General features: G+C 45.6%; 1 protein-coding gene across 2 annotated transcripts in view; it reads right to left on the bottom strand.

Moving 5' to 3' along the window:
* The window catches only part of UBE2J1 (ubiquitin conjugating enzyme E2 J1), an 86,640-nt gene extending 86,485 nt beyond the window's left edge, over positions 1–155 (bottom strand). Inside the window, exon 1 of one of the 2 annotated variants that reach the window (XM_019520351.1) lies at positions 71–155. In XM_019520351.1, the coding sequence (XP_019375896.1) occupies positions 71–101 (31 nt within the window). In that variant the 5' untranslated portion in view covers positions 102–155. The remainder of the gene's footprint in view (positions 1–70) is intronic. The other variant, XM_019520353.1, reaches the window with a different exon arrangement.
* Between the last annotated feature and the right edge of the window lie 9,860 nt (positions 156–10,015).

The following is a 10,015-nucleotide window of genomic DNA, read 5'->3' as shown; positions in this document are numbered from 1 at the left end:
TGCTGAGGAGCCGCTGTCGCCGCCGGGCGGGAGGAACGGCCCAGCCTCACGGGGATGAGAAGCCACTTACCCGGGCTCTTGAGGTTGTACCGGGTCTCCATAGCCCGGCGGCGCCGCGGGAAGGGAAGGGGCGGGTACAGCCGGCGAAGGTTCCTGACGTGGCGGCGGCGGCTCCTCTGTGACTGAGGCCGGCGGGCGGGGCTGGGTAGGCGCCGATTGCGCCCGCCCACTTCCGCCGCTCGGCCCGGTCCTGTCCTGGCGCGGGGGTGGCTCGGGCAGCGCTGCTGGGCTCTGGGCCCGGGGTCCAAAACCGAGTGAAAGCTTGTGAGCTGGCAGGGCCCGGGGCTGGGTCCCGCGGGCGGTGGGCTGCGGTCTGGTGGGGTAGGTCTGGCTTCTGCTGACCCGGTGGGGGCCCTTCCCGCCTCCTGTTCCCATACGTGCCTGGGGAGCTGCGGTTGCGGCAGGGAAAGCAGAGCTGGAAGGGGCCCGACTGCGCCATGGAGCTCACGACCTGTTCATTCCTGGCTAAGCCGTCCCGGACGAGGGTCTGTCCAAGCTGCTCTTGAAAATGTCCAAGGATGCAGATTGCACCACCTCTCTAGGGAGCTTCTCCTTGCGCCTGACTGCCCTGTAGTCCGAAAGTCTCTCCTAGTTCTGTCCAGCCTACCTTTTCCTTGTTGAAGGAGAGGTGTGTGTAGCGTGCGGGGCGGATATTGTCACGGGTCACGGTGGCCCGCAGGCCTATGCGCAGGTGCGGTTTTGGTAACGGGTTATGGTTTTCTTTGTGGAGTAATACTTGGAGTGTAGATATATACATAACCTCATATAGATAGATAGATATTTAAAAAAAAAACTTATCCCTAGCTTGCTCCTGTGGCCGTATGGCTGAGGGCAAGGGAAACCCCGGGGGCGTCCAAACCCCAGGCCTCCCGGCTTGGGCCTGCATGTAGGACGCCTGCCAAAGGATTTGGAAACATCTGAAGCCCCAGGTGGGGGTGGGGGTGGGGGGTGTTTGCCAGTAATAGGGTTACATATGGTTCTTGAATGACTCGTGGATTTGGAAATGATTTGGCTGATTTGACTTGGGACATGAAAAATTTTCCTAAAAAAAAAAAAAAAAGCCTGAGTTTCCCTTGATGAAGCTGCAGGCCACTGTGCCCTGTCCTGTCCCCTTCAGCCACAGAAAAAAGCCCATCTCCATCTCCTCTGTAATTGCCCTTCAGGTATCTGAAGACTTAGGCAACCAGGGGAGGAGAGATTTGATATCTGCCTTATTGCGGGTACAGGGGGAGCTTGGGATCGCTATCCCACGTTGCCCCTGAACTGGCAAATAACAAGCTCCTGTAGCTGTGACAGGACTCTAGGTCCCTACAGGATGTGGGGTGCAGCGGGGCCTGAGAGTCCTGCCCCGTGTGGGACTTGCAGCCCCAGGATGCCTTGGCAGCTGGGAGATCACAGCAGCTGCAGTCTCCCAGCTGTGGGGGCACAGGCTATACATGCAAATTAAAGCCGGCTAGAAACCAGGTATGAAGTTATTACACACTTTCCAACAATAACTTGATAGCTGGTTGGCCCTTCTTAAGGTGCCAGAGTTCATCGCACATGTAGCTAATCTAAATTAGTAGACGGGGGCCTTGGAAGTTGACACCATCTTCTTTCCAAGAACAGCAACAAGGGGGAAAACTTCACCCATAGATTATGATGAGGTGGTACAGACTTGAATTTACCTGCTATCCATACTCTTACTAAATAGCTTGGCTGAACAACCCAGGGTTTCCCAACCTTCTCAAAGAGCCGGATAAATATAAAACTGTCTAGGTTTTTTCAGCATTGTCTTTGCCAGCTGTCTAACAAGGTGAACTTGAGTTTTTTTCCACGAAATTGAAAGCCACAGCTCACTCAGGACATTTTTTTGTTTTAACTTTAAATGTAGACACCAAAGGTTACACGCATAGCAGCCTAGTTTGCAGAGGCACCAAGTTCCCATTGACTTCACTGGGTACTGTGGACAAATGGGATATTCTTAAGTGTATATGTTTTATCACCCAAATTTGAAAATGTTAGTCCTGAATCCCGGTTTACCGTTGATCTGATCTCTAGCTCAGAAGTTTAAAAAATTACTCTTTGCTTTCTACTCCTGAAGCTGGTGCTGGTGCAGATAGTCATTTCAGTCCACCTTCTGAGTGGAATAGTGTGCAAGCAATCTTTGTGCATACAAGGCAAAATTCTAGTTCTAGTTCCAGCAGTTGAAGGCACAGGAAACCTTACCTTACCTTAGGGCAGGATGCATTTAACAGGGCAAGGTTATAAAAATATTCAGGAAGGGAATAGTTGAGAAATTAGCCATTACATCAGCTGGTGCACAAAAGCCATCCCTACTGCTCTTCCATTGTAACATTTATATGCCCAAGGAAATGGTCACAATTTGGGGATATATAGAAAAGCTTCAGTACCTTAATAAGCAGGATTTTGACATTTTGGGATTGTGTGTTGCAGATGTGGGGCAAAGTATATGAAATCATCTTGTTCGGGATCAGTAAGGAGCATTCCATTATACAGTGTTCCCGTCTCCTCTCACTCGGATTCCCTAAGTGGGAGAACTACGCTGGGATTCACTGCAACTTTTTTCTGTTATCGTAGGAGTATTATCTGTGCCCACAAATCCTCCTCCATGGAAAGTATTTTGAGTGCAAATACTATGTGAATAAATGCATAATTCAAGCACAGCAGTATTTCTTGTGTAGTTGCAAGAATCATGTGAACTTCCCTTATCACTTCGTGGGTGTTGAGAGTTGCGCTAGACAGTGGTTATGGGATAAACTTTTTATAGCCAAAAGGAAGCACCTGCACTGAATAAGAAACTGCAGGTTTTAGCAGAAAGAATTGCACAGTCATCATAACTGCAGCAGACTAAATATGACTGCTTAAAAAGATTTCACAAACCTGCAATCTACAAATAAACGTTTCCATTTACTTAAAACCTATTTTTGATAGTTTTAGATCAAGGGTTACCACTATGTGCAATACAGGAATATTGATGGGAGATTGATATTTATTTGCTAGTCCCAGTCAACAGCCAGAAATCTGATGTCACACAGCCCTTTAATGCCCAATTATATTTAGTTTAGCCTCTTGATTACTTCAGGGTACACATAAGAAGTTAAGACTTTCTTCAAACAGCTAGCGGAAGTTTCCCAATCACAGGCCCTGGTTTTCATGGGGGACTTCAGTCACTTTGACATCTGCTGGGAGGGCAATACAGCAGTGAGCAGACAATCCAGGAAGTTTTTGGAGAGTGTTGGGGACAACTTCTTGGTGCAAGTGCTGAAGCATTTAACTAGGAACCGTGTTCTTCTTGACTTGCTGCTCACAAAGAGGGAAACATTGGTGGGGAGTATACTAGCAGATGGCATTTGGGCAGCAGCAACCATGAGATGACTGAGTTCAGGATCCTGAGGAAAGGAAGGATGAAGAGCAGCAGAGTAAGGACCCTGGACTTCAGAAAAGCAGACTTCAACTAGCTCAGGGTTGGGAAGCCAGTCTGAAATGGAGAGGAGTCCAGGAGAGCTGACTATACTTTAAAGAAGCCTTACTGAGAGTGCAGGAACAACCCATCTTGATGTGCAGGAAGATTAGCAAATATGGCAGAAGATGCTTGGCTTAGCAGGGAACTCTTCAGTAAACTAAATGACAAAAGGGAAGCTTATAAGAAATGGAAACTTGGACAAACAACTAGGGAGGAGAAGAAGAGTATTGCTTTAGCATGCAGGGATGAAGTTAGGAAGGCCAAAGAGCAATTGGTGTCACAGCTAGCAAGGGACATGGTGGGGAACAAGAAGGGTTTCTACAAATATGTCAATAACAAGAGGAAGACCAAGGGAAGTGTGGTTACTTTACTGAATGGGGGAGACAACCTTGTGACAGAGAATGCAGAAAAGGCTGAAGCGCTCAATGCCTTTTTCACCTCAGTCTTCACAAGCAAGGTCAGCTCCCACACTACTGCACATGCCAGCACAGTTTGGGGAGAAGGCGAGTAGCCAACAGTGACAAAATAAGAGGTTAGGGATTATTTAGAAAAACTGGGCATATACAAGGCCATGAGGCCAGATGGGATGCACCCAAGGGTGCTGAGGGAGTTGGCTGAGGTAATTGCAGACACACTGGCGATCATCTTTGAAAACATGGCTATCAGGAGAGGTCCTGGGTGATTGGAAAAGGGCAAGAATAGTGTCCATATTTAAGAAAAGGAAAAAGGAGGATCCAGGGAACTACAAACCAGTCAGCTTCACCTCAGTCCCTGAAAAAAATCGAGGAGGTCATCAAAGAATCCATTTCTAAGCATTTGGAGGAGGAGAAGGTGATTAGGAACAGTCAGCATGGATTCACCAAGAGCAAGCCATGCCTGACCAATCTGATTGCTTTCTATGATGAGATGACTGGCTCTGTGGATGCAGGGAAACCAGTGCATGTGGTATACCTTGATTTTAGCAAGGCTTTTGATACAGTCTCCCACAACGTTCTCACAGGCAAGCTAAGGAAATACAGGCTGGATGAACGGACTGTAAGGTGGGTAGAAAACTGACCGCAGCATCCGACTTAGAGGGTAGTAATCAATGACTTACTACAGGGATAGGCAACATTTTTTGGCCAGAGTGCCAAAAAAACCACAATGTCTACCTTGTAAGGTGCCAGTGCCAGCACACCCCAGAAACAAAACTGGGGCAGAGGAGGTACATGGCAGGATGCACTGCATGTTTAATACTATTAATAATCGTGAATGTTGCTTTTTTTAAAATTTTTTTTACAGTAAATTGAGAGCTGGTGTGAGTAAATTGGGAGTGGGGGCTGCCCCCAGGCTCTGCTACTCGGGGCCTTTTTCCAGTCTCCTGGCACCTCGCCAGAGCACCATGAGTGCTCTTAAGCCATGCCAGGGGTCCTGCAATGACCTCTGCCAATTCCCTCAGCACTCTGGGGTGGAGATCATCAGGACCTGCTGATCTGAACATGTCTAAACCCACCAGAAGTTTCCTGACTAGGTCCTCCAAATTTCCTAGCATATCCTGCAGAGGCCCCACGTTACCCGGTACCTTCTTTTTACCCCCTATGTATTTAAAAAAGGACTTCTTGTTTTCCTTGATCTGGGTCGCTAGTCCCAGTTCCATCTCCGCCTTAGCCTTCCTAACAGCCTCTCTACAGTCTTGAGCAATGAAGGTATAATCCTCCTTGGTGATGGCCCCTCCCGTCCATTGGGTGTACGCCTGCTTTTTAGCTTTGAGACATTCATGGATTCTTCTGGTGAGCCATGGGGGCTTTTGAGCGCTCCTGCCCCCTTTGATCCGCATGGGGATTGTCATCCAGTATTTATTGTCAATCTCAAAATCAGGTTCCTGACACAAAATAATTAAGTTATGGATTTCCATCCGTCTCCACATACCTATGCACTTGGTTGAGGGCTTTTTTGAGCCATCAAGAGTGCAGCTTTCAAAATGCATTTCTGCAACCTTGAAACCATTTTTTTTCTTTTAAATAAAAGCAGACATTCCTATATAATTGTTTGATTCTAGAAACTTGGCTTTTAGTAAAAACATTAATTTGACAAGACTTGTAATTTAAAAAGATGGGCAACATTGTATGTGGCTTGCCTACCTTGTTGCATAATTTAAGTCAGAAGTGTTCAGTCCCTGGCACCAAGTGATCCAGCCCATGGGCCTCCCCATTGGTCTGAAAATTTGACCATGGAGGAGGGTGGTACCACTGCTACCCTGCTGCCAAATATCTGGGTCCATGGGAAGCCCTCGGCCCTACACACAAGAGCTGGTGTACAAAGGCATGCAGGGTTGAGGAGAGGCAGCACAGGGCCCATCCTGGCATACAGGGTTTGATTCAGCCTGAAGACTGGCCCTGTGCCACTCATCTGATATGCAGGGCCAAAAGCTTAAGTACCACTGATCTAAGTAAACTAATGTATACTTACTGAAAAACTGGAAGTGCTCAGCTGAAACTGAAATATACTGTATACCAGTGGTTTTCAACCTTGGTACCTTACATACCCCCTGCTGATCAACACGGCAAAAGCGAACCCAGAAATCCCACAGTGGCACTTCTGATTTTGCTGCAACGAGCCGAGTCCCACTTTTTCCACAGCAGCCCGAGGCAAAGCAGCCTGTGTGGGGCCTCCCTCCTTATCCCCCAGCAAACTGATGCTAGGGAGTGAAAGACCTGGTGCACCAGACACAGCAGGAGGGGTGGCGGCCAGAACTTCCAGCCCCAGCAGGCAAAGACCAAAACTCAGCACCCACGTACCCCTGGCCCATGTCTCGCATACCCCCAGGGGTCTGTGTACCACAGGTTGAGAAACACTGCTGTATACAGTATTACAGACAAGGACTCATGAAAACCTAGTACAATGGAAGTAATGCACTTATCTCTACTAGAAATAGATACAGACCAGGGGCAAGGAGGGGGAAAGACTGAAGTAAAGCATCCACACCTGAGGACAGGAGGATGATCCAGGCAGATCTTGACAGGCTCATGAAATGGACAAATGAGAACCTAGTGGTTGCAATTCTCTCCACCTTGGCAGAAAAAACCTGCAGCATGCTTATAGGCTTGGCAGTGCTATGCTGGTTAGCACTACAGATGAAAGGGACTTGGGGGTCATGATTGACCACAAGATGAACATGAGCCTCCAATGTGATGCTGTGGCTAGTAAAGTGAGCAAAACGCTGGCTTGCATCCATAGATGCTTCTCAAGCAAATCCTGGGACGTCATTCTCCCCTTGTACTCGGCCTTGGTGAGGCTGCAGATGGAGTACTGTGTCCAGTTTTGGGCTCCGCAATTCAAAAAGGATGTGGAGAAGCTTGAGAGAGTGCAGAGGAGAGCCATGTGCATGATCAGAAGTCAGGAAAACAGACTATGATGAGAGGCTGAGAGCCATGGGACTCTTCAACCTGGAAAAACACAGACTCGGGTGATCTGGTGGCCACCGATAAGTTTATCAGGGGTGCTCAGCAGGATCTGGGGGAGCATCTGTTCACCAGAGCGCCCCAAGGGATGACAAGATCAAGCAGTCAAACTCCACCATGACCCTTTCAGGCTGGACATAAGAAAGAACTTCTTCACTGTCCGAGCCCCCACTTTGAATAGACTGCTGCTGCAGGTGGTTCAAGCACCCACTTTGAACGCCTTCAAGACACATTTGGATGTTTATCTTGCTGGGATCCTATGATCCCTGCTGACTTCCTGCCCATGGGGCAGGGGGCTGGACTCAGTGATCCTCCAGGGCCCCTTCCAGCCCAAATGACTATGAAATCTATGAGAAATGAAATCCTATGACGCATAAAGGTGTTTGCTTTTTTCAGAAATGCATCACATTAGCAATTCATAGTCATTCTCTGATCAGCTGGTACACCCAGGTCCTTATCCACCCCCAGTTACTTCCAACTGATGAACTCCAAACCTAACAGAAATTCTTGCTAATAATCCCAAGGTGCATATCCCCACTTTTAGTACTGTTGAATTTTCATCTAATTTTATCCAATTTCTATTACTCCTGTTAAACAAGTCATCTAGTTCTTTCTGCATGGCAATCCAAACCTCCTCTCTATTAATCTTTCTTAGTTTGTGTCATGAAAAACTCATTAGCGCACTCCTACTTTTTGTGCTATGGTTAGCAACAAAACTGATACAAGATGACAGACAAGCCTGTCTACTGGAAAATCTCTCATTAGCCTGCTACTTCCCCTTTCGATATTACCTGTTGCTGTTCTTCTTTTGAGTCATCTTCTCACTTCCTCCTGAAGTCTAGCTAGTTTAGACCAGTGATTCACAACTGAGTTGCCAAGGCCCCCCAGCACCTATGGCATTGGGAAGGGCCACAGTGTACTGCAGCAAAGCAGCATGCATGGCTGCCCCTTCCAGCAGCCTTTGCTCTAGCTGCTGGTTGCTGTGCTTCCAGAAGTGCACTCTGCAGTGCGCACATACAGAGGGGTTGACACAGGATTGGCAGGAGGGATTGTGGGTGTATGTGGTTCTAGTTGCCAGAGTAGCCATCGCAATGGCAGGGCTGTGCTTGCCCATTCAGATACAGAGGGGGAAGACTATGGAAAAAGCAGGCACATAAGTATGAGGTCCTGCCCCTGCCACCATCACCTGGCACAAGCTACATTTTTAGCTCAGTGTTTCTCAGTGAGGTGTCTCTAAATTCCAAAAAGTATGGAGGGGTGCCCTGAGGCTAAAAAGGTTGAGAACCCCTGGTTTAGACTTAACACATTTCCTCTGCCTAGAAGGGGAAAAAAGTTCTGTCACGGAGAGCCATCGACTAAGTCTGACACATTCTTTCCTTGCTAAATCAAATGTTCTACATTACCCAGTTTTCCCTTGATGTCAAACAATCTATTTCTTCAAAATGGGCACTAAAGCTTTACATGTGTATGAAGCTCTCCAAACAGTCATAATTTATTATCATAGTTTTAATTGACTATTATGACTATTAAATTATCCTATAAATTAAGTCCAAGAAATCCCTAGAAGCAAACAACTAATACTCTCTGTATATAGTTATTTTCTTAGTATTGTTTACTGACCCTCCATTTTATTGATTTAATTTTATGGTGTTTAAAAATGGATAAGGTTTATGAGAGTCATTTTTCAAATACTATACAAAAATGTAATATGACAAAAAGATTATAAATACTTCTCCCATTCCTGCTTTCCTGATCTCCAACTATTCCGTTTTTCATAGACCACCTGTTTTTTACCTTGTATTGAATTTCTGTTGTCTCCTTCTGACTTTTTCTTTCCCCCGCTCTCTTCCCCCTCCCTTCCCTGGCTTTTCCTTTTGTCTTATCTCCACCTATTTACATTTTCACTGACATCCCTCCACACTTTTAGCTTCTCTCATTCCTTGAAGTCTCAGACCAGCAGAAACTCCCTATGCCTGAAGAACCTTTTTCCAACTACTCAGTTGGTCTAATAAAAGATATCACATCTACCCAAAAAACCTTGCCTGTCATATTACAAAAAGAATTTTAGCTGTTTGAAATTTTTCAAAGTTTAACATTTTTTAAAAGATCTCCATAAAACCTTCTCAAATTCAGCAGGAATTTGCAAAAAAAATTCCTTAACATAAAAGTAATGTAACACAAAAGTAATGTAAGATTCCTAGAAAACAGAATCTCCCTCTCCCTCCTGCTTTTTAAACACAACACTGAGACCAACCATAATATTTAAAAGAAGAATCAAGACTAGAAACAGTAGGTTTAAAAAAAAACAAAAAAACCCCACCCTGGTGTTTTACCACTCAACTTCTTCATACTTATTATAGTTTATGAGAACCTTCCCAGTTCAAAAATGGAACAAAGTCATCTTCATCCAAGCAACAATGCAAAAACAAGAATAATTTTATTTTTAACATTCTCTCAAGCTTTAGTAATCCAACATAAGTAAACACATCTGAAAATGCTACTTTTACCCTGATATCCAATTAATAGTTTGTATGATAGCAAGTCATTCCGGTGTCATAATATGTAACTTTACATGATATTGTAGAGGGCACTATAATATTCAACTTAGTCTTAAGTATAAGGCTTAAAAGTGACAGCATCTCCAAATACAAAAGTGTATCTATGTGTACAATGATTGTGAGTATATATATTTAGTGGGGAGAAAAAGCATGAAGGGCATACATAAGACAGATATCTTAACACTAACCTCTTTTAGGCTGGTTCCTTTGGTAGCCTCTCTATGGCAGGTAAAAAAAAAAAAACACCTAACCCCCTCCCCCAAAAAAAACAAAAACAAAAAAGAAACAAACAAAAAGCATTCTTTGAAGAATCTGGTCCAACACATGGAGCGCTGGAGGTGATATTGCCCTCAGTCATATATCTCTTACAGCAAGTCATGAATCCCAGTACTATGCCACAAGCGTGTCTCACAGTCATCTCAAGACTAATATACACACACTATGGCCTGAGTTATGGCCGTCTCTCATATGGAAGCACTGAAGAGTGGAGT

This window comes from Gavialis gangeticus, unplaced genomic scaffold, assembly GCF_001723915.1.
Source record: "Gavialis gangeticus isolate Ggan-Ray unplaced genomic scaffold, GavGan_comp1, whole genome shotgun sequence".
Taxonomy (NCBI): Eukaryota; Metazoa; Chordata; order Crocodylia; family Gavialidae; genus Gavialis; species Gavialis gangeticus.
This window is presented reverse-complemented; position numbering and strand designations above follow the sequence as displayed.